This window comes from Trichosurus vulpecula, chromosome 7 (genome assembly GCF_011100635.1).
Source record: "Trichosurus vulpecula isolate mTriVul1 chromosome 7, mTriVul1.pri, whole genome shotgun sequence".
Lineage (NCBI taxonomy): Eukaryota > Metazoa > Chordata > Mammalia > Diprotodontia > Phalangeridae > Trichosurus > Trichosurus vulpecula.
In genome coordinates, this window is record NC_050579.1 from 79,227,872 (window position 1) to 79,253,482 (window position 25,611).

At 36.4% G+C, this 25,611-nt stretch overlaps 1 protein-coding gene across 1 annotated transcript in view; it reads left to right on the forward strand.

Annotated features, from left to right (window-relative positions):
- LOC118856332 (rho GTPase-activating protein 29-like) overlaps positions 1-25,611 on the forward strand; it is a 72,161-nt gene that overhangs the window by 23,486 nt on the left and 23,064 nt on the right. The window contains exons 3-14 of the mRNA XM_036766592.1: positions 3,488-3,631; positions 7,372-7,468; positions 8,054-8,126; positions 15,133-15,193; positions 15,602-15,739; positions 19,050-19,114; positions 19,581-19,691; positions 19,805-19,885; positions 20,090-20,278; positions 21,515-21,652; positions 23,820-24,010; positions 25,105-25,229. Coding sequence (XP_036622487.1) covers positions 3,488-3,631; positions 7,372-7,468; positions 8,054-8,126; positions 15,133-15,193; positions 15,602-15,739; positions 19,050-19,114; positions 19,581-19,691; positions 19,805-19,885; positions 20,090-20,278; positions 21,515-21,652; positions 23,820-24,010; positions 25,105-25,229 — 1,413 coding nt within the window. The remainder of the gene's footprint in view (positions 1-3,487; positions 3,632-7,371; positions 7,469-8,053; positions 8,127-15,132; positions 15,194-15,601; positions 15,740-19,049; positions 19,115-19,580; positions 19,692-19,804; positions 19,886-20,089; positions 20,279-21,514; positions 21,653-23,819; positions 24,011-25,104; positions 25,230-25,611) is intronic.

Consider the following 25,611-nt stretch of genomic DNA (forward strand, 5'->3'; position numbering starts at 1 on the left):
CATTTCAGATGAGAGTGGGGTTCGAATGTCAGTCACTTCCCTCACCCCTGCCTTCTTGTTTGTATAGACTTCTACTTGTACCCTGTTTACAGAATATAATTTTCCTTAGTCTTCCTTTTCCTGTCCCCTCGTCCCCCTCTCTTCTCCTCTCTTACCATTCTTTTTTAAAGATCACTAAGACACTACAGAACTACTCCTAGGCCTTCTGTCTAATTAGACTCCCTCTGTGACCCCTAGCAATGATAGGGTTTAGAGAAGACACATTTATCATTTCCTGTATTTCAATGTAAGGAATTTATCCTTGTTTAATCCCTCATGACTGGTTGATTGTGTTTGCTTTTTAATGTTTTTTTAACCCCTATATTTAAAATTAGTCTGTAGTCAGCAAACATTTATTAAGTGTTTGCTGTATGCCAAGCATTAGGTATATAAATAAGAAAAAATCCCCGTCCCCAAAGAGCTCAAAATTCAGTGGGAGAAGACCATACACAAAAGGAAGCAGAAAAGGGGGAGAGGGGCCACCAGAGGGTACTTGACCTAGGGACAGTGATGTTCCTGGAGTTGAAGCTAAGCAGAGAAGCTGATAGTAAATGAAGTTAACTGGAAAAGTCTGAGTATTCTGTAAAAGGAAGCTTGGGAGGAGTTGACTGCTCTGACCTCCAGCCTTCCAGGTGAGAGGGAAAAGGTAAGTGAGGATGCCGAGGAGGTGTTGAACACCAGAGCTGAAGCAGTCTCCTGGATGATGAGCCTATATCGGGGGAAGCTTGATGTTCCTGGGCCAAGTTCATATGAGTTGAACCTCAGAGTTTCTCCATGTCTCTGGTCTTTTCATCAGGAATGTTTGGGACTCCTGTATCATGAAAAGAGAGAGTTCTGGCCTAGGGGACAGCTAGTGAACATGCTTAGTGTTGGGGGGTGGATTGTCAAGTGTGAGGAACTGTAAAGAGGCCTGTATCGTTGGATTAGAAAGTAGGATGTAATAAGACTGAGAAGGTAGAAAGAAGCCAGGTTATGAAGCCCTTTAAAAGGTGCTGGGGGTATGATAGGGAGCCACTGGACATAATTGAGTAGAGGGGTGACTGCGTGTTAGCTGAGTATAAGATAGATTGGAGGGATGAGAGACTTGAGGCAAGGAGACCAACCAGAAGGCTGCTGCAATAGTCCAAGCATCAGGTGATCCTGCACCTGGATGGAGAAGGTATCAGAACAGAGAAAAGAGCATAGAGGAGAGATGTTATGACAGTAGAAACTATAGGACTTGACAACTAATTGGATATGAGGTATAAGAAAGAGTGAAGTGAAGAATATCAGCCGAGGTGACCAATCCTCCTACTTTTTTCCATGTTTAAGAGGGATTTGAAGACCAGGATAAGTGAGAATTTAGCTCCAAGTGCTGTGTCTCTTGTGAACTTTTCTGCTCATCTTTCGATTGTATTGTGTGTATGTATATGTGTCTTATTCCTCCTTAGTTATAACTCCCGTGAGGTCAGGGATCAGTTTATTTGTAATTCACCTCCAGGGCCTACAACAGTTCCTTATGTACAGTAAATTCTCCAATTGTTTTTTTTTTTTTTTACTTTGAGATTATCATTATATATGGACTCAGGACTCCAAGCTCAGGCAAATTATTTGACAAGGCATTTTAAAACATGCATATGTATCTGTCATGCCACTGTTACTAATCTTTAAAGAATCATGGCCATTGGGAGAGGTGCTAGAAGACCAGAACTAAGGAAATGTCCTAATTAGCAAAGGGGAAGAAAGAAGATGGACTTCAGAAATTATTCATTGAACAAATTTAACACGAATCTCATGCAAAATTCTAAAATTACATCATTGAACAAGTGGTTTCTGATCATTTAGAAATTGAAGTGGTGGGCCAGCCTGTAGGCATTAAGAATGTGTCCTGTCAAAATGGCTTTTTGTGTAGTAAGGTTACTACACTGTTAGGTCAGAGTTAGGTTATCTCTCGTATATTGATTTTAGTAGAGTCCTAATGCTATCCTTTTGGAGAGGATTAAAACTTTCAAGCTAGGTAAAGTTAGTGGATTCACAGCTGGTTGAACTGAAGGTATCCAAAACGTATGAAATAACGTCAAGGCAAACTGATAAGGTATACTAGTCTAGTGCATTGCTGGTAGAACCATGAATTAGTACAGCCATTTTGGAATTGTGCAAATAAAGTGACTAAAATGTCAATATTCTATACATATGTATACATTTGTATGTTTGGCTATGTTATAGCCACAGTATCCAAAACAACACGTTAAAGAACTGGAGTCAAAACCTGGGGAATGACTAAATAGTGTGGTATATGAATGAAGTGGAATATTACTGTGCTGTAAGAAAGGACAAATACGACAAATCTAAAGAAGCAAGGAAAGGCATGAACTGATGGAAAGGAAGAGCCAAGAAAACAGTGTATACAGTGACTACAGCCGTGTAAATGGAAAGAACATAGCCGCAAAATAGCCAAAGTTGTTGACTCAAAATGACAGAGATAAGCAGGGGTCACAGAAGGTACATGAGCCCACTCTCAACTCAAGTTTTGGGGTTTTTTTCTCTCACCCTGTAGCATTTAATACTTCTGCCCATTAATCAACAATTAACATTTATTAAGCGCCTAAGGTGCCCCAGGCACTGTGCAAATGTTTGGATGACTATGAACGTGACATACTGATCAGATCTGCAGATGATACAGACCAGGGAGGGATGGGTAATGTGCTAGATTATAAAAGCAGTATTCAGCTGGACTAGGTTAGAATGATCAGCCAAAGGATATGGGATATGAGACCAGGAAAAATATAGGCTAGGAAAAGTGTACACTAACTGCTTCCACATGTTTGAGGGACTGTCATGACCAGATAGAGCAGAACTAAGAACAGGGAATGACAGTTAAAAGAGCAAAATTGAGTTTTTGTTTTGTTTAAATAATGAAAAACTTTCTAACAATGAGCTTTTCTCTGAGTGGAAAGGGGCTCTCTAGAAGTAATGGATTTCCTCTAACCAGAGGGCTTTCAAAAAAGACAAAAGGATAAATGACCACTTACTGTGATTTAGGAATTTTTATATAAATTAAAAGGACTAGTTGTCCATAAGGTCCCTTCATTAAGTCTGTGGACTTTTCTCTTGGCCCCTGCTTTTTGAAGCTTTCCACCTCCTAGGATATCAGCTAGAGCTTATGCTCCTTTGTGCTGGATACCATAACCCTATTAAAACTGCACTAAGACTTTTGGACAATCTATGTAGTATACCTTCCTGCCACATTGAGGCATTGGATCTGTATTTCAGTAGAGGATAGATTATATTTCATTGCAGCAGTAAATTAAAATGGAAATGATTTTTCAAGAGACCAAAGTTTCATCTTTAAAGTGCATGCAAATAGCTTTGTTCATTTAATGTATGTAATTTAAACTTCAGAAAAAAGTACCATGTTTTTATTCAGTTTTTTTTTCTTATTATTATAGCAGATATATTTCTTTTTCAGAAAGTCAAGCTTGTCTGCATGATGTCGTTCATGAACGTCTTGGAGAGCTGCTGAGAATTCTAAAGGCTATAATAAAAAAACACCAAATCCTCAACTCAGCTGATATTCTTAGTGCCGCAGGAGTAGTTTTTGCAAAAGTGAAAGGTAAGAGACTCATTATGGTCTGGGAAATCTGAAAATGTGCTCTTTTTTTTGTTTTATAATAAAAGTAATAATATTCTCAGAAGATCATATACCTTATAAGAAAACTGCCAGTGATACTAAATGTCTAATATCCCTAATGTTTATTCTTAAATACTAAAAGTATCTGCCTGAAATGAAGTAAAACGGAGGACTTTGCTCGTATAATTTAAGCTTCTTTGCATGGAAACAAAAAATAAAAATCAGCTTACAATCAGAGCACATTTCTTAAGCCCCTACTGTATACCAGTGGAGATACAAATAAAATAAAACAATCCCATCTTGGAAGGAGGTGACTACAGGAGATATATACCCCAAGAACATATGCAGCCTAAGTAGAAAGTGAATAAATCGAAATGTACACAAAATAATTTGAAGGGAGGGCACTGGCAGTTGGGTGGAATCAGAAAAAGCTTCCTTCAGAAGATGGGGCTTGAACAGCCTCTTAAAGAAAGAAGCAGGGAAAAAAAAAAGAGGCAGAAAAAAAAAAAGAAAGAAAGAGGCAGAAGTAAAGAGCTTATTCCAGACATGGGGGATGTCTAGTGAGGAGGTACAGAGCCAGCAGGGAGACATCATGTGTGCACCTTAGAGTGAAGGGAGAACTGATATTTGATCCTAGAGGCAAAAGGAAGCCCCTGGGGAATCTGAACCATTACACTTAAGAAAAATTACTTTGTCAACAGAATTTAGGATGGATTGGAGTGGTGAAAAACTTGAGGCAGAGATGCATTAAGCATTTTAAAATTGCATGTGAATTTGTTTGGCTATACAATATTTTTTATTGGAAAAGATGTTCTTTTAATGACAATGAATTAAACCCTTTAGAATTTTTAATTATACATTATGCGTTACAGATGTTGTTAATGAAGCAGGAAGCCACTGTATATAGTAGTATACATCAGCTAGGGAATTGATTCTGGGTACTTAAGACAGATAAGATGGGGGGGGGGAGTAGAATCTTAAATTCTTGTTTAATGCTAAAGCAACTTTCAACATTTATTGAGATTACCTTATGTGGTTTGAAAGAGTATTATTAGGGCACTGGTAATGTCAGCTTTGTGCTGTCCTACTTTGTATTATAGGATTTGCCTATAAATAGAATATATGTAATGAGCAGTTTAACCTCTTATTGACTAACATTGTTAGTGGCTTCCTGGTTTATCAAAAATATGGACAGTTATTTTTAGGAGCTCTCATGCACATATGTGAAGCTAATATCTATGGTTAAGAAGAAAAATGAGTATACTTTCACTATTTGGAATTCTGTTTTATTTTTTCTGTTTTATTAAATGCTTGTTTGATTGCAAAGCATGCATTTGCTTGAATGAGACCCTATCCCTTCAATTCAGATCTCAATAAATAAAAGTATTAACTGGATCTGGACGTTTCCTAGACACTAGGGGTAAAAGACAAAAGAGAAATCATCTCTTCCCTTAAGGAGATTATTAAGCCCTGAAGGAGAGAATGTATAGGTGTAGGTAGATGTCTGGAAAATCAATGCAAGGTAATATTTAGAAGGTAAGTGTTGGTTACCATAATAAAAGGCAGAAGATAATTTTAAGTACTATCCTTATGAATAGAAGTAGAAGAAATTAATGAATTTGCTTTTTTATCTTATGAACATTTAGATATGTATTTGTTTAGTTATTTGATAGCTTGGTCTGGAACATGGGAAGACCAAAGCTGGTTTACAATAGGTGAATGTAACAGCTATGGTGTAAATGTTAAAATTTTACCTAGTAACTATATAATTGTTTTCAATAAGTTATTTACAAATGCCATTAAACTTCATTTTGATGGGGTAATTTCTGTCTGTAGATAGCAAAATTTCCATGCTTAGAAATAGCAACGATGGTTCATTGTTGTTAGCGGCTATTGTATGTTGTCAGGATGTCCTGGGGAAAGAGAGTGCACGTTTAGGATTGATGCCCACATTCCAGAAGCAGTCGTGAAGAAAGCCATTTCTTCCAGGCCACTTTGTAGATAGATCCTTTGTATCTTTGGGTATAACAGCTGTTTACATTTATTTCACCCTATGGTTGTCTTCCTTCTTGGGGTCATCGTGCTGCTCTTTTGACTCACTGGGTGTATCTGAAAGGGAACGATTTCTGCAGCCTTTTAAAATATTTAGTGGCCTCACACAAAGTAACAAGTCACTTTGGAATTAGAAAGCAGTTTCAGAGCATAACATCTTTGGGGGGAGGCTTTATGTTTTTAGCCACAAGTCCCTTCTCGTTAGTGCAGGATTTCACAATTTGTAGCATTTCCAAAGGTGTTTGGCTAGTGGATATACAATATATGTTATGGTGAGTTATACTTGAGCGGTATGTTGTATGTTGTCAGATTTGGTTACCTTGTCTCTGATTTAATCCTCTTAATAGCTGGTAAACTAAGAAGATTAAATAAAATGTTAGAGAAATGTATTGACAGACTTTGACATTTCTGAATTTATGCTTAGGAGTTCCATACTTAGATGCATATGTATATATTAATAGTAAGTAAGTGTGTTCATAACACTTGTGGATTTTTGTAGCTGATGCTTAACCATGTTTAAAAGTTTAATTGCATAATTTAATTATATAGGGCAAAACTAAATGGTGGGTAAAAGGGGGAATGTGCTGTTAAAAATATGGCTGCCCCTGCTGCATTTGCTTATAAGTGATAGTAATGGTAGGTTTCACATATATAGATACATATACACACATGCAAACATACACATACATACTTATATATGTAATACTAAATGGATTGTAGTCTCAAATTCAGTTTTAAAATTCTGTTTGTTTTTGTTCCCCTGAGTTTAAAAAGAAGTGTCTGGAGGAAGGTATTTGATTAACCAAACTTCATAATATGCATTGAGATATATTCTTAACAAGGGTAAATATATGCATTAACATCAATCTAAAGACACAGGCCTGGAAGAAATCATTTAACTTTGAATAACTGAGGATTATAGATAGATAGATATGTTTAGCATGCGTTATTGGGTTTATTGCATATGTGACCTTATGTTATATCATTGTTGTGATGCTGAGATGACAGAAAATTTTTTAAGACTAAACTGATGTATGTATACACACACACACATATATGAATATATGTTTAGTGTGTGTGCACAGATATGTGCATATAAATTTCTTTAACAGAGAAATAATTGAGTTAGTCATTTGGGAAAAAAACGCTAATGTCTACATGCATATGTGTGCATAGCTATATCCATGTATACACATGTGTAAAAATTCAGCATGCCTATGATAATAACTTTAATAAGAGCCAGATACAAAACCCTTTTTCCCATGGCATGTCACATTCCACATCATAGTCTGGCTGTTTGAAGAGCATGACTTGAAAGAGAGCAGTGAATAAGAAGAAATAGCACAAAACAGTTCCTGTGTTGGTTGCAGAATTCTACTGTGACCTCTGCTCTGTGTTTCCAGGATTGGATTGTTGTCACATGGCAGAATTATCCGTGAGATTTATCTGTTGATGGCTTAATGTGTCCCACAAATTTGCAGTACTTCGCCACTTCTGTGTGGCCTGATGTTCTGAAGAAGTGATAGTCTCATATCGTGCAGGCAAAGTTCTTATATCTTCATCTCATGACATTTTGTGAAGTCATTCAGTGATGAGCTAAAAATTAAATAAGCTACTTCTGTATACAAGACTCATAAGAATTTTCCACTTATTTAATGTATCCTTCATAGCTGTGGACTTCAACAACATTAATGAAGAAAATAAGAGACATCTTTTCAGTGAAATATTTTCTTCTATTGAAACATTGGCATTCACCTTTGGTAACGTGTAAGTAAAACCTTGTCGTTTAGGAGAATTTAGGCCCAGGGCAGAGTGGGAGTATTGTTTGTTTCAGTGCTCAAAAAACTGTATGACTAAATTAGGGATTAAATAACATTACAGATTTTGTGCATCTATATCCTGTACTACTTTGTTGTCAGGCTTAGAACTTCTAGGAAGGTAAAGTTCATTAGAGACAAATGCTTTCCTCCCAAGTTTTGGTATATATACTCCAGGGCTTTATATGGTACTGGACCATTTTATGGGATTTAGAACTTGGAAGGTACTTTGGAGGTCATTTAATTTAATCCACCTGTTTTACAGCTGAGGGACCTGAGTCTCAAAGAGACAAAATAACTTAACCCAAATCCACAAAGATAGTAAGCAGCAGACCTCAGGTATGAAGCCAGGCCCTCTGACTCCAGGTCCAGTGTTGTTTCCACCATGTTGTGCTGCTTGCACTCTCTTGGAGGGGATAGGGGTAGGGAATCATTAATAATATTTTATTAATTTTTAAAAAAATAAACACTTTTGAGTGATTTGTTACATGAACGAACTTCTGTCATAACTTTTGTCTTTTTCTTCTCGTGACAGTGTTTCAGACTTCCTTATGGGAGATGTAGACTGTGGTTCATCATTGGAACTTCATGTGTCTCAGAAAAGTCAAGTAAGCTGAGTTTAACTGTGGACAGAGATTTAAGTTTAGCAAACATTTCTGTATAATAATTTCTTGACCTCTTCATCTGGCCCATCTCATCATAATTCAACTCTTTTATGGTCCTTATTTACTGAAGTCACTAAAATGGTTAAAGCAAGTATACATAGGATTAGGTTCAATGACTATGCTTTATGATCAGTTTCAGTAATTATAATTTTAATTAGAATGAGGACATATAATGAATACTTTTATAGGCTCTCATACATATTATTGAATTATAAACAGCTTCAAACAGTCTTTCCATACTTTTTAAAATAGTAATTCTCACATATGTTCATACCAAACTCAATCACCTTGCTATCAAAAGTAATTTTTGGCATTATAGAAGATCCTAGAGGCTTTGAGATTTTAAGATATAGAATTCAGATTCCTCTTGAATATTTTCCATCTGTGTTTCCTCAGTGTCTGACACTCCGCCTAAGATGTAGTAGCTGTTTGACCTCTTCAGTTCAATTCAAAAGGCATAAAGCTAAGAATGTCTCAGCCTGTTCAAATGTCATACAGATTGTCTCTGCCATTATCAAACTGTTCTTAAGAGCTCTTCAGCTGCCATCAATGGGATTCTCCCCAAAACTCCACTTTGACCATTGCTTGGGATAGGAGGGAGGGGATCCTATTTCCCAATTTGTAAAAAAAAAAAATGGCTGTAGATTATTGGCTCCCAGCTGAAACACTTACGAGAGATTTCCTGTGTAGAATTTTAAAAGGAAACTAATAAGTATGTTTCAAAACTAGAAACTTGAGATCTGAAATACATTCTGAAATGTAATGTGAATTTAATTTAAACGTAACAGCTAAGAGCATTTTTATAGCTGTTTTCGTAAAAAAAGATTTTCATTTCATCACTATGTAACTATATACAAAATTTAAGTAGTACAGTTTATAATGAGAAGACTACAGAAATCTCTGTATTTCAGATCATATTTGAATATTGTTGTTCAGTTGTTTCAGTTATGTCTGATGCTTCATGATCCCATTTGGGGTTTTCTTGGCAAAGATACTTCAGTGGTTTGCAGTTTCCTTCTGCTCACTTTACAGAAGAGGAAACTGAGGCAAACAAGGTTAAGTGACTTGACCAGGGTCACATGCTAGCAAATGTTTGAAGCTTTTGAACTCAGGTCTTCCTGACTCCAAGCCCTGTCCTCCATCCTGCACCACCTAGCTGCCCTAAATTTGAATATAGCAATGATACAAAAGGAAATGAGGATTAACTTTCACCAATTTGTGACTTGGCTTTACCAATTCCAAGCCGCAGTTGTTACAAGTTTGGGGGCTGTGTTCTAGAAATGTGTGCATTTATCATAGTTTATGGTCCATGGGACCTGTTTTTGTACAGCTGCCAAGTTAAGAATGGTCTTTATGTTTTAAAATAATGCTGTATTTGAAAATGTAAAAACCATTCTTAGCCCACAGGCCATACAGAAAAAGGTGTGAGGGTGGCTCTCAGGCCTTGCCAACCCCTGGTCTCAGCTATTGAATGTGAAGAGTTAATTTTCCAGTGATCTTGTATTGCAGGATAGAGATCACTGAGTCACAGTGGTGAACGGAGTTTGAGTGATGATAAAATAATAGGTTGGTGTTCTGACATTCTTTAGCAGTGTGCTCATTGTAATAAATCATCTCCACAGGACCTACTGCTTAGAGATGCCCTATTAGTTGGCAGGGCTCAGTTGATGCTTTATGTAACTTTCCTCTTCTATTTGAAGCATTCTTCTTACGCTTCCACTCAGTTTTTGAGAGAGTGAAGAGTTTCTTTTTTCATCATTTTCCTTTTTATATGAAAAAATGATGCAACTTTACTGTTTCTTTTTTTTTTACTTTTCTTTCCTAATATTTGAGAGATTATATGCATGCTGCAGTCTTCATATTTGGTGCCTCAGTTGAGAATAAAGCATAGTCAACTTCATATGGAAAGGACTATAAAGTAGAAATGTGGTATGCATGGGATTAGAGCAGTAGTAGGACCACCTGTGCTTTCCTTTGACTTTTCCCTTTTCCTGTGACCTCCTTTTGTTTTCAGAGTTGCTTGTTGTCCACTTTATATTTTTTCCTGCCATTTGATGACAGGGCTACATGCTATCCCCATCTTTTACTAGGGAAATAATAGCCAGGGAATTTAGATTTACAGGTGACAGTTAGTGGAAATCAAATTCTCTTGATTGAGTTAAATTCTCTTCTTATTAGATCTCCTTAGCAACATAATAATAATGCAGATAGCAGAAGGATAAGATAAGTAACAGGAAATATCTATGCTCTAAAAGATCTTTTAAAAAACCAACTAAAAATATCATCTGCGCCTTAACTTGCTTCAGAACCTCTACATAAGTATTTGATAAGAGACATTGTGGTGCAGTGGATAGAGAGCTGACTTCAGTGGCTGGAAGATTTGGGTTCAGGTGCTTCCTCTGACATAAAGACTGGCTTTGTGACCTTCAGCAGATTAATGAATCTCTCTCTGTACCCCCTAGCAAACTCATTCTCTTAGGACTGAGTTGCAGAACTGTCGTTAAGATCTGCATTGATAGAGGAGTTTCTTCACCTGGACTTCTTTACATAGATGAAATCACAAGTCCAGATCCTAAAACATTTGTAAATTCTAATACTAGAAAAACTATTGTGATTAACAGAGCTTTCTGTGTCCAAAAGTAGAAATTTAACTTTTCAGGTGCTGGTTTTAAATTAAGGATATATTCATGGGTGCTTTTTCTTTCCTTGTTCTTAAGTCAGGCCATAGCCTTGGGCCTTGTTGAAGCTTAGTTTAGGGGAGATGTTATCTCCTAGTTATGCCTTTCAACTTTGTGCTTCTGATTTCTTTTTGAGAAAAGAAGGAAAATCTATCCTTCCAACTGTAGAAAATATGTGCCAATTCACACACCTAACTATAAATAGGAGGAATGCTAGCTCATTGACCACTTTTATATAAATAATACTTTAAGGTTTCCCGATCTTAGGTCTCCTTGAACCCTGCAGTAGTTTTGTGGTTCTGTGAAATGTGGAGGGTATCAACTCAGCATTTAAGTTAGCACTAAATTAATATTGTCTCCACCTTGAATTATGTGTGAGAATGGCCTGTTGTTTGCTTAGGTTGGGGAGGTCAGGATGTGTTTTAGGCAGCTAGACCAATTTGAAGTGACGCCTTCACTCTCAATTAGAAATAACCATGGCTTATGTTTATGCTGAAGAATCAGCATAACCAAAACGAGTTAAAATGTCCTTTTAGGAAAATGTCACTCATATATGCACAAATATATATGTACATTTGTGTGTGTATGTGTATATATATATGTACACATACATATATATGTATATATGTGTGTGTGTGTATATATATATCTATATATATATATATATCTATATATATATATCTGCCTTTAATTATAGCCTTCTTTGTGGGGGGAGGAAGGGAGAAAAAAGTTCAAGTGCACAGCAGAGAACAAAAGAAAACCTAGAAAGAAGCAAAGAAAAGCTGGGTAGCTTTGAAAACAATGTCTAAAATTTATTATATAGTTTTTCTTGAAATGGAAATTTCTTGTTTTCTATTGAATCCTCTCTTATGATCTGCTATGTACGTAGAAATAGTCATCTTTTTCTTTTCTCATTTTGTGTTTGTTTAAAATGAGTAAAAATTTTACCAAAAAGCAAAATCATTCATTCATCCACAAATCAAGATTTGTGACTTTGAGCTTTTTTTGTTAATGATGGGGATGAGTCAAGAATAAAGGAACAAAACTGAAAAGGTCATTGCTTTGAGGTCTAGAATATATCATAGAAAACCTCATTGCCTTAGTTGTACAAATAATATTTAGTCTTGATTGAATGGAGAATTATTTTCCATGTGTATTGAATTTTGAGAAAATGTTACTGGTGTAATGGTGTTATTCAACTAATTAAGGAATATGATTGATTGAGAATTAGCGTGAAATTAAACGGTCCAGTTGGTTTTGCACGTCCTCAATGGTTCCCATAGAAAAGTTAAATCTTTTAAGTTGGAAACATTCGCTGCTTCTCTTCCTCTTTTGGGATTCACTCCTCGGCCTTTTGGAATCTGGCCTCTGACCTCATCCCTCAATTGAAACTTCTCTCCAGATTTTTCATTTGCCAAATCAAATGATCTTTTTTTCTCAGTCCTCCTCCTTCTTCACCTGTCTGCTTCATGTGGCACTTCTGACCACTCTTTCTCTCTCTCTCTTCTTTCTGGGTTTTTACTACCCTGTTCTCTTTGGTTTTTCTCCTCTCTGTCTGGTGACTCCCTCTCAGTCTCCTTCAGTCATCCATATCACACAGTGTTACTATGAGTGTTCTCCCAAGGCTCCGCCCAAGGTCCTCTTCTCTCTCATTTCTCCTCCTCACTCTTCCAGTTGTTCTCATGCCCTTACCCTCTCAACCTCACTTCCCACCTCCCCTCCTACCCCAATAACTTTATCAGCTCCCTTGTATCCATGAGCATGATTCCCACATCTATACCAGTGCCAGGCTTTCCTCTGCGCTTCAGTCTCACACACCATTTGCCAATTGAGTGTTTCAGACTGGATGTCCCCTAGACATCTCATACTTAATGTTACCAGAATGGAATTGTCTTTCCCCAGCCTTTTCTTCTTCCAGACTTTACTATTTCTGTTAAAGGCCCCCCCACATTCAGTCCATTACCAGATCTTTTAAATCTACCTTCACAACATTTTTCCATCAAGTGCTACCTTTTTACTCACAGCCTGCACCTTAGTTCAGGCCCTTAGCACCTCTTGCCTAGCTACTGAAACAACCTGATTGGTCTTCCAGCCTCAATTATCTTCCCACTAAAGTCCATTCTACACACTGTTACCAAAGTAATTTTCTTCAAGTGTAACTCCCCTGCTCAGTCAACTCTAGTAGCTCCCAGTTGCCTCTAGGGTCAAATATCAACTCCTTTGTTTAGTATTTAAAGCCCCTTCATCTCTCTTCAGCCTTGTTGGATATTACATACCCTCCCCAGCTCTGTGACCCAGCCAAACGGCTTTTTCTCTGTTTTCTCCCATCCCCCACATGTTTTCCACCCCTGCATGAATCAAGAGAATCCCTCAGAGAATCAATCCCTCTGTTCTTCTAATTAGTGCTACTTTCTACCCGAAGCTTTCCTCATCACCCAAGCAGCTAGTTTCCTCTCTCAGACTACCTTCAATTTAACTACTCTGTATTGTATAACTATATACGTACATACATATATTTATGTGGCTCTTTATCTTCTGCATATACTTAACATACACTGTTTTGATTGAAATGTCCCCTCCCACCTTTTGAATGGAAGCTACTTGTGAGTAAGAAGTATTTTAATTTTTTGTGTCTCCGGTGCCTAGCAGCGTCTGGCACAAAGTGGGGGCTTAATAAATGCTTGTTGATTGTTTGGTTATTCTTTGGCCACTACCTACCATTTTAATAACTTGTTATGTTCTTATCCACTTGCACTGTTTGGTGGAGAAAAGGAACTCAATACCTTTTTTCCTTCTGTCAATATTTATTCTGCCTACAATGAATTTCTTTAAATCTTTCTTGAAATTGTACAAAATGTGAATGAAACTTTGGTTCATTTGTTACACAAAACAATTGTCATACAAGGTTATGTAGCCATTTCTGAAAAGATTGATCGGTAGTAGAAGCAGAAAGGTTAATTAGTCTTAAGATTTTCAAGTAATTCACAGTTTATTAATCCTATAATATTTTCCCTTGGAATTTTTGCTGTTAACTCTAGAAAACAAGAAATTAAATCAGTTTATTCTCTTAGGAGTATCCAAAGCTCACAGAGATTTAGAAAATAAAAACGAAATAGCCTTAGATTTGGGCAGAGTAAATATTTTGAACACCCTTTCCCTGAAAGTACCCCAGCCCCCCAGCAACATTTATCTACAGTTTTTCACCTAGTGGTTATTTTTCCAAAAAATATTTTTTCCTTTTTACAATTCTGTTTTCAAAGTGTTGCTTTTCAATATATACTGACAGAATTTGTGTCAGGAAAGCCATTAGATGGTTAAGAGAGATTACAGGAAAATCCCAAAATGTTTATCTATGTGCTAATTTATCAAATAAGTTTCAGTTTGGGGAAAAATATAAAAGGAGATAATGTTACATATTCCTGGCTGAAGTTATTTTTAAGTTTTTAGGGAAATGCTTCTTATATGCCTATAAAGACAAAAATAAAAATGGAGGGGAGTGGTTGCTGTTTCTCAATATCTATACATTGTTTCCTGTTTCCTAACTTATTAGTTTTAGGGTTTGTACGAAGAGCTTGGGACAGGTATGTGTTGCTGTAGATAAGCGTGTAGCCTGATGTCAGGAAGATTTCTCTTTCTGAATACAAAACTGGCCTCAGAGACTTAGTATCAGTGGGAGCCTGGGCAAATCACTTAACCATTTTTGCCTCAGTTTCTTCATCTGTAATATGGGCTGGAGAAGAAAATGCCAAGGAAACCCCAAATGTGATCACAAAGGTTTGAACACGACTGACACCACTAAATAAGGACAACAACTAAGAGCTTAAGTTTATTTAGTAATTATGATTTTATTATTCACATGGCTCTTTGAGAACACAGATTGTTGTGTTTTTTCTCTTTTGTCTCTCCATCACTTAGCCCAGCCTTGCATGTAATAGTGGTTTAATAAACTTTTTTGTTGACTCTAATGTTTCAGGATTGATAAATGTGAAAGTCTTATTAAACAACAAAATTGTTTATTCTTAGCTCCAGAAGATTGCTATTGTAAGTATTCTAGAATCGCCTAAAGAGATCCTATTATTTAAACATTCCTTTCAGAATCATTAGCTTCAAATCCTTGAACTTATTAGATAGAATTAGATTTTTAATGAAATGTGTCAAAAGGGCAAATGAGGCAGAAAAAAGTCTTTTAAATGAGTGGACCGAACTCTTGTGTGTAGCTTTTATTTTTCTACTCTAATTTATAGTTTTGTTTGTTTGTTTTTACATTCCAGTCCTCAGAAAACATTTCTTTGGAATCGCTGGGATTGCTGCATGAAAAAGATAATCTTCAAGGTACTTATTAGTATTTGTTATGTTATGCTTTTGGCTTTTATCCTTTTCAGTTAGCGTGCTTGCTCAAAATTATGTCTGCTTACTAACACTGAAGTGTCTCTAGCTGTAGAGCTTGCATATTACATTTGGAAATGGAAACGCCAAAGCTGGGTTTGGTCTGGGCTGATGTAGCTTTTGTGACTTGAAGGATATTCTTTGAGAAGGAAGAAAAAAACAAATATAGAAAGACAGAAATAAAATTCAAACCCAACCAAACTGTAACGTTTGAGTCGTCCTAAAGGCCTGTCGGATGTGTTAGCGTTAGCTTTCAGTAGAGATCATCTGAGCTGCTCTTCTTGCTTAGAGACCTGGTGTCAGCTTTCCTGGTAGGACTTAAATATGTTCTTCATTTAGTATTTTCTTTTTCAGGACCTCTGTGGCCCAAAGAACTGGATAGCATGCTTTTCAAAAATGATAATGGAGTTGAATTGGCTTTGTCATATGCCAAGATGTGGTCAAAATATGCCAAAGATCTAGTTACGTGGATTGAGAAAAAAATTAGCCTGGGTAAGTGACCCTTTGGGTGATTTAATCACCTTTGTTGTTGTAGAATTAAACCATTTATGATTTGTCTGACAGAATCATCACTAATGTGATTTCTATATTAGTAGTTTTATTGAGGTGAGTAAAAAAATGGTATTTTCTGTTGTTGAAATAGAGAAATGGTCTTAGTATATATACTTTATAGATTGATTTGCTTTGGTAGCATGATTGCAACTCCTGCTTTTGTTAGATTCCCGTGAAACACAGTAAAGTTTTTTCTGGCCTTCATTTTTATACTGTGTGTCTTTGTTTTTTAAACTTATTTCTTCTAAGAAACGGATTGTGATGGTTTCTTATCCATTCTGTTACTCTTTTTCATTTTATTATGTTGTTTAATCCATTTAGATTTGAAGTTATGAGAATTTAGGAAAATTATGTTTTCCTCCATTTGTTTCAGATAACTTTTTTGTTTCCAAATTTGCACTTTTCCCTCTCTTTATCTGTAAACACAGTGTTATGTCTCTTGCTTATTTTAGCCTGAATCAATTTTAAGACAACATTATTCCTACTGGCTTTCTTTACATCATCCTTAAGCCTCTCTCCCTCTACATCATTTGTTATTCTTTTTCCTAGTATTGGAGTTTTGCCTAACTTACTAGTTCCATTTTCTTTTATCTAGTTATTCCTCTATTTTTTCCCCTCTCAGGTACTCAAGTAAAATCTCTCATTTTCTCTCACCTTTCAATTTGTTCATTTTACAAATTTCATTTTTTGTACGTTTTTCTGAAAAAGGAATTCTATCCCTTGTTCTCTTCATTATTTATCATCCCTTCCTATCTTCTATTCTACATTTATTCTTTGATTCATGGATCTTATACTTATTCCTTTGTTAGTCTCTGTCTTCCTCATGGAATTAAAGATTTTAAGATCCCTGTTTTGGATTCCTTATTCTAAACAATTTCTACATTATTGTTTCTACATTTCTACATTATTGTTTCCTGGCCCTCTTTTATTGACATGACTTGTTTTAAAAAATAGCAGCTTCAGTGGATGATAAGAATATTGTCCTATCTAGGAATTTTCCTGTGTTCCTGATTTAGCAGTTCTTCATTAACCTTTGCCCCTTTTCCATGGTCATTTTCACCCCATTTGCCTTGAACTGTCTTCCCTGGGTCCGTGCCCTCCCACGTCCATTTTTGTCAAGAGCTCTGATTCCCCTTCCTCTAAGGCAGAATGAGTGATCTCTGTAAGTGCTAAATCTCTGCCGGTTACACCTGTGTACCTTATTCTCCTTTATAGAATCTCTGTTCTGTCATGGAGCATACATTACTTATAACCTCTTCCACTACTGAAATAAAATTTCCCCCTTTGCCCCTTTTTCAGGTCTTTGTTTCCTCATCCATTCTCCTGTACGCTCTCATTTTCCTGAGACACCGAAGGAGTTATTTTCCTGTTATTCCCGTTTCTTCTTCCCTTCCTCCCCCATTTTGTGCACCATTCCATTCTTTAATTTAGTTCCCCCACCCAAAAAAAAAGAAAACCCAGCCGTTGATTTACCTCTAGGTAGGGTGCTGTGAGTTTTATTATAATGCCTATGAAGTTTTAGGGCTATTTCTCAACCATTGCTTCTGTTTCACACCTGCTTTCTCACCTTTGTCTCCTGTGTACATTTAGAAAGGAATTTCTTAATTGTCTCTTTGTTATTGTCTTATTTTTGTTGTCTTTGATTGCTTTATTTGTTTACCTTTTTTGTATATCTGTTTGAGGTGTTTGAAAAGCAAATAATTTCTACAGGTCTAATTTAATTTCTAGGAATGTTTTAAATCTCTTTCACTGAGCATGCATCTTTTTTCATTTACGTCAGGCTCAGGTTTGCAGGGCAGGTCATCTTTTGTTACATCTTGAGCTTCTTTGTTCTTCAGAACACTATTCCATTCACTCCTGTGATTTCTGGTAGATGCATAATAGTCTTGTGTTATTCAAATTTCCTTTCTCTTATATTTGAAGGTCTTTCTCTTGGTCATTTGCAGAATTTCTTTTTTTATCAGTAGAGTTGTTAAATTTAGTTACTATGTGTTTTTTGGAGTTTATAGCACAATGATTTTTTTTCTAGAGGTGATCTGTGGATTAGTTCAATTGGTACTTTGTTTTCTGTGTTGAGAATTTCTGAGCACTTATGTTATTTCTTGCATTATAATGTTCTGTTTTTTTGGCTTGTATTCTCCTGGGAGATCTAGAATCCTTAAATTGTGTTTCTGCATCCCAGTGTCTTTGAAGTCAATATTTCTCTTTAATTAAGATACCAGATTTTCTTTTAATGTTATTCTTTTTGCTTCTCTTCTTCTCAGTTGTCCATCACTTCTGTGTATTTGCATTTACACTTAGTTATTGTTGCTTTTCTTTCTTTGGTAATATTTGCCATTGTATATTTAAGTTTTTCTAGCCTGCCAATTATTTCTGTAGTGTAGGCCATACATTCTACTTCTATAATTCTTAATTCTTTTTTGAATTCTTTTTTTAAAAAACATCCAAGAACATTCTTCTATGGTTTTATGTTCTCTTGAGAATCCATAGGCCTCAGGAAGTGTTGATTCATCTTCCGTTGTCTTACTATTTTAGGTGATTTGGAATTCATATTCCCTTTTATTATTAATGTCTTCCCATGCTCAAGATTGTTAATTGAAGTCACCACCTAACTCTCTTCCCCTTTGGAGTGTGGACCTCAGAGCTTTCTTAGTCTCTTTCCATGCTAGACAATCCATGGTTTATTGGCTTCAGTCTCTGCCTCAGGTAACTTCAGGAGGAACAGAACTGGTCCCATCTGTATGCTGGCCTTTTTACTCAGGCTTAGTTGCCTGCCTCACAGGCACATACATGTATCCTACCCCAGTTCCTCAGTTCTCTGATGGTGATCTGTCACTGTACAGCTGCTCTTCTGCCTGAGTAGTTTTCTGTGGCATCGGTGGGAATGTGAGTATAGTTGAGTTCTGTTGCTAGCCCGTGGACTGGCTACTGTGGCCCTACTTTCAGAGCTGGGTGGATAGTGGAGGGAAGGAGTGCTGAGCGAGCTGGAGATTAGCCTCCTTTGCTGTTCATTGAATTGTTACCTTGTTTGGATCCTTGGTAGCCTAGACTGTGGAAATGGCTGAAATAGCTTTATCTCTTGTGCATAATTTCTATTTTGGAAAACTTTTAGAGGCCACGAAGATGAAAGAAAATGTCCAGTTTTTCATTTTGTTGGTCATGTGACTCATGTAAATTTTTTTTAAAGAAATAGCAGTGTCTGTGCTTTTTGTTTTAAAGATGACAATTAATTAGAACTTTTCCCTTCCAGAATTGGAATGTGCTAGAAACATTGCAAAGATGGCAGAGACAACTAAAAGCATTATTGGACTCCAGGTAATTGTCTTTTGAAGTTTGGGAACGAGTTGGTAGCTTAAGAGTTTTGTTAATTGCCTCTCCTTGATTGAATGAAATATTTTATTGTGAAGCATAATATCCAATTAAGGATAACTTTATTGGTCAAAGACAGTAGCGTTTTGGTGTACATTTGTTTTAAAATGAAATACTCTTTTCTCTGCCAAAACAAATTTTGATCCTTAGTTTTATAATTGATTTTTTAAGGATCATTGTCATAATCATTATTAACCCTGATTTCAGTCATCAAAGAGTATACTCTGAATGAAGCTTAGATAAACTGTCTTTACAACATGGAATCGCATTTATTGCTGGCTAGGGGCATGGGCCCAGTGGTCCTCATGGCACTTCACAGGCTCACAGAGCTCCTTCTTTGTGATCACCCAGGTAGAGGCAGGGACCAGCCACATTTCTACTTTGGAACTGACTTTCCTATTTTAAATCTTAGGAATTTATGCCATTCCAGGCTTTATTCTTAAATGCTTTTGCTAATGACATTGAGAACAGTCAGCTTTCACAACAAACAGCAGCAGCTCTTCAGACCAACAAATTTGTTCAGGTAAAAACTTAAATGCATTTGTAATTCCTATTGCTCTTAAATTCAGAAATTACTTACTTGGACACATTAACTTAAAAAAAAAACCAAAACCTAGCAATTTTTATTTTTGATAGCCTCTCCTTGGGAGAAAAAATGAATTGGACAAACAGCGGAAAGCAATTAAAGAGCTTTGGCAACGAGAACAGAAGAAAATGGTTCGTATCACCATGGAATAAGACAACAACTAGTCCCTCTTTCCTGCTACTGTTCCTGTCCTGCCTCACCTCTGTGAACACCTGCCAAGTGTTTAAGCATCTCTCCTTATGCAACACTTCTCACTGCTCTCTCACAGCCAAGGTACCTAATGTGCAGAAAGCATGTCTAATGCAGGGTTTCATTGACTTTTTTCTCCCACATAGCAAGAGACAGAGGCATCCCTCAAAAAGGCAAGACTCTTGTGTAGACAACAACGGAATGAATATGAGAAAGCAAAGTCTTCCACAGAGCATGCTGAAGAGGAGTGTCTGAGCTCAAGTGGAGGGCTTGGGAGAGAGGCCAGTAAGCAGCTAGAGAAAAAGCGAAGGCTGGAAGAAGAGGCTTTGCAAAAAGTGAGTTTTCCCAAAACACTTTTGAGAATGGACAGGGTGAAAGAGAGAGAATAGGATAAACAATGGGGAAGTAGGATGGAGGAAAATACATAGTAAGTGTAACTATGGGAAAAAATTTTACACAAATTTCTCTGACGAAGACCTCATTTCTCAAATATATATAGAACCAAATCCTATTTATAGAAATAAGAGCCACTTCTCATCTGATAAATGGTCAAAAGATATGAACAGGCAGTTTTCAGACTGAGTAATCAAAGCTATCTATAGTCATGTGAAACAATGCTCTAAATTACTATTGATTAGAGAGATGCAAATTAAAATAATTCTGAGCTACCACCCCACACCTATCAGAATAATGTGACAGAAAAGGAAAATGAGAAATGTTGGAAGAGATGTGGTAAAAATGAGACACTAATGCGCTGTTGAAGTTATATACTGATTCAGCCATTCTGTGGAGCAATTTGGAACTATGTTCAGAGGGCTATAAAATCATGCATACCCTTTGGCCAAGCAATACCACTACTGGGTCTGTATCCCGCAGAGATGAAAAACAAAAAGTAAAACCGCCCTGTATGTACAAAAATATTTATAGCAGCTCTTTTAGTAGTGGCAAAGAATTGGAACATGAGGAGATGTCCATCAATTGCGGAATGGCTGAACAAGTTGTTGCGTATTATTGTGATGGAATACTATTGTGCTGTAAGAAATGATAAGCAGGATGCTCTCAGAAAAAACTGGAAAGAGTTACCTGAACTGAAGCAAAGTGAAATGAGCAGAACCAGAAGAACATTGTATACCGTAATAGCAATATTATATGCTGATGAACTATGAATGATTCATCTATTCTCAGCAGTACAATGATCCAAGAAAATTCTGAAGAAAAAAAAGTGAGGCTTCCTTCTGATCATTGGAAGTTGGATCAGCAGTAGCAATGTAGCAAAAACTTACACTTTCTTCTTCATTTCATTTCGTTTCATTTTGCCAGAGGCAGAATAGCTACAGAGGGTAGAGTGTGTATGTGAGACAAAATATGGACAGTTCATGTAGTTTACCTGTTGAGCCATTTATTTAAGCTGTTCAGCTCTTAAGATGATGACAGTTGAGATCAAGAACAGTCACGCTGCATTTTTTAAATGAATATTCCACAGTTAGAACTATTGAGGACATACTAAGGCATTTCAGATGCTTTTGCTCATTATTAACTGTCATACTCTTTAATGTTCTGATTCTCTGCAGGTTGAAGAAGCAGATGAACACTACAGAGTTGTTATGATAGATATGGAAGAAAGGCGAAATGATTTAGACCGTACTAAAAGTGAAATTTTAACACAACTTCATAATCTTGTTTTGCAGTGTGATCTAACTCTTAAAGCTGTAAGTAATTTAAGGGAACAAAACACTTGACTGCTACATCTTTTCTGGAACCCGTGTGGAGAGGGAGGGGACTTGGGGGAAAGATGTCAGATTTTTGTGTAACTAAAGGAATCTTTTGAAGACTAACAGGAAAATTTGATTTATGGTGCCCATTATGTTTAGTTTTTGAACCTATCGATTATGTGTAGAATTGTGAGATATACTTGCCATCTTTATATAGTTAGTGATGAATGTTGAGTTTCCTCTTCCTTTTATAAAATATAAAATGCACTATGTATATGTAAGTTACTGTCATCACTTATGTCTCAGCTATATTGTGAAGTTTTTCCACTGAAGGTTATTATTTCTCTGGTTCGGGTAGAAATGCTGGTTGCTTGTGTTTCTTAGAATTCAGTCTGTCTTAGATTGGGATATATAATTAATCTGGCTACCTAACCAGCCCTTTATCAACACTACAAGCCTATTAGTTGCTGTTCTTGAATACTTGTTAAACTTTCTATTTACACAATGGAGCAGAAGATAATTTGGGAACAGAAAAATGACCTTGATTGTTTTCATTTTTCTCCATTGTTTCCAGCCAACCATTCCCCATTTAATTTTATTTATTTACCTCTGATTGAGAGTTACATTTTAGGGGAATTTAGTACTGTTATTTCTTTTTTTAATCTGATTATCACAGTTTACTTTGTTTATTTGGTTGCCTTAAAATAGTTTGACATATTAAAAAAAAGACATAAGCTTGTTTTGGTGCATAGAAAACTAGGAGGCTACATCCTTGTCTTCAGGAAGCTTATAATCTATTTAGTAATCCAGGACCAATAAACATAAAATGATTAGCAAGTAATAAACCACAGCATGAAATAAAATACTCAGTGGTATGGTACATATTATTGACATAGGAGGCTAGAGATGAGAAAGATTGCTTGTGAACAAGGGAAAATAATTTTGAAGGGCGAATATAGACTTGGTGGTGCTCTGACTTGGACCTTAGAGGATGACTAGGATTTGGAAAGAGGAGAGAAAAGCATTTTGGGAAAGTAAATATGACAAGAATATACAAAATGGTCATCAGTGGTAGGAGCAGTATCTGTTTTATCTTGACTATTGCTTTCCTTGTGAAGGGAGCTGAGAAGGCCCTTCTTGGCATCATCATTGCTTGCCTTCTCTTGTCATCTGAGGCATAAAAGGCCCGGTTTAGGCAGAGTTGGCATCTAAGGTTTTAGTGGAATTACCATGCTCCCTGCTCATTGACCACCTTTCTGACCTACTGTGGCCAAATATTTGAACACTGAGGTGGAATAGAGTAGTGTTTATCTGACTAGGTAACTTAACTTTAAGAATTGTAGTTTTTTTAAAGATTCTAATTCAAGTTGTTTTCATTGCATTCTAACTACTGTCCTGAATCACTGAACTGACCATATCGTCCCCATACTCAGTAAACTCCAGTGGGCTCCCTGTTACCTCCAGGAATAAATACAAATCATCTTGTTGAGTGCTCAAAACCTTCATTAACATATCCTTGCCCTGTCCTCCTTCCCATTCCCCCTTTCAACTCCCCTTCAGCACATACACACACACACATACTTTAAAGTCATTTTACATCTCTCTCTCTCTCTCTCTCTCTCTGGCCTTCTCCTTTGGTAAAATTCCTTCCCCTGCTACTTCCATCTTTTAAAAACTAAAATGCAAATCAGAAAGGACAGCAGTAGTTAGCTGAGGTGTACTGTGCTAGCCATCTTGCTAGGAGTAGTATATGAAATTTCCAATCTTATAAAATTGTTGAAGCAGGGAATTTATGTCATTAACTCTAGACTTTAGGCAGAAAGTGTCAAACTGAATGAGTAGAATGCTGGAGGACATTCCTCCATGTCACATTGAGTCATTTGGGGAGAATAGGCTTTCTTCTGACAGGCTCCTTTTAAAGTAGGAAAAAGCCTCTCCTCTTCCCCCCCCCCTTTTAAAGTAAATTTTGCAGGGGGTCATCAAGTCTGTATGTCAGAGATATCTATATGAATAAATCCTAACACACTTTAGTGAGTCTTCAGAGGTGAGAGTTTAGGTGTTGTAAATAATATTGTGTGATGTTACTTTTAATTAAATACATTTAAAGATCTTTTTGTTAAAGGTTTCTGATTATTCTTATGCTTTATCTTTACTTTACAAATAGGTCATAATAAACCTCTTCCAGATGCAACATGAGCAGCTTCTGTCTCTTCCAGTTAACTACCAGTCTCTCTGTGAGAATGCCAAGTCATATAATCCCGGGAGAAACTTTGCAGACTTTGTAAAGGCAAAAACTTCACCTAAGGAAGATGTTCACCATAAATCTATTTCTTTTGACAATTTAAAAATTGATGGGTAAGAATTAACTTGTTACCGAAATTTATTAAAGGGGGCTCATTTTATGCCAGATTGAAGTCAAGTTTGAGTAGATTTATTCCCTTTGACAAGAGCTTCATAATATGGTCATTTTTGCCTCTCCTTATTGAAGTAATACATGTGTTCAAAGTAATAGATTGGGTGCTGAAGGGGATTTATTTGTCTTCAGTTCAGGTAAAAATAAAGACTGCCATTAATTTTGAGATGATTTTTTAAAATTCAAAAACATTTCCAAGAAGCAGAAACTAAGACCCTTAGACCTAATCACATTTGAGCTTCTGGAAAGTTAGTAGAAAAATTTGGATATAGTGTAGCTCATTGTACTTGTAAACTATTAAATTAGTCCTTATATGTTTAACCCATCATAATTGTATTTTCTTTAAAATTTTTATGTGGTCTTCTCTTAATTCAGTAAATACTTTCAGTAATTCTTTTAATTCAGTAAATACTGAGCACTTTCTGCTTTATGCAGAGCACTATGCTACATAGATACTTTGGGATCTTCACAGTTGAGATATGAGACATGCTCATGGGATGAATAAGATAGTGAGACATAGGACTCTAGTGCACACTGTTACATAGAAAGTGCGTTAGAGAATTGCAAAGCAACCTGTATGTCAGGTCTAAGAAGAGATTAGGGAATTTTCATCAAGAAAGTAGGATTGAAAGTGAACTCTTAAGGATGGAGGTAGTACTGTTCAGTAAGGGAAGAGGAGGAGGAAGGACATTCCAGGAGAGGTCAGAGGACTGCTTAGGGGACAAAGGGAAGAGGACAGAGAGTGGTTTAGATTGACTGGAGCATAGACAATGTAGAGGGAAAGAAGTCATATGAGAAAAATTAAAAGATGTAGTGGTATCAGATTGTGTTGGTGTTGGAATATTTTTGAATTTCTGTAGCACTTAAGCTATATTATACTCATAAAGTGAGTTTTTGTTTAAAGTTATTTTTAAAAATTCAACCATATACATACTGCATTATGAAATTAATGTGCTTTTGGAATATTGAATATAAAATAAATAATAGATTTTTCCCTCCACTGACAGGTTGTGTTTGTTGTATTTTTTTTTTCCAGAGGGCCACCCACTTACAGATCATGGTCACTTGTTAATAACCAAGGTGGTGGAATGTACAGTGATACAGAGAGTGCTGGAGGAAGCAGTGAATCAAGGTCCATGGATTCTCCTTCTGGCAGTCCAGGTATATAAATTCTTTTAAAACTCTGGTACTGTTGGAGAGTTACAAACAGTGATAAAATTTAAAAGATTTAACAATTAATTTTATTGATTATTGTTGGTGTTTTGATCCCAAACCATAATTTTTGTCCAGTTCTCTTATTCCTTTGCCTGAACTGTTCCTAAGATGTCCTTTCTAACTTTTTTCTTTGATGTCACAATTCGTATATGTAGGATTTTTCTAAGGTACTCCCAGATAGAAATATGTACCCATGAGACTCAGGTGACATCTGATCCGCACTGGTGTTCTTCCACCTTTCCCTAACCTTCCTTCCATTCTGAGTCATCCCTGTCTTTTTAGGTTGGTTTTTGTGTTTGCCTCTTAGTATCATTGGGGCCTTCCCTTT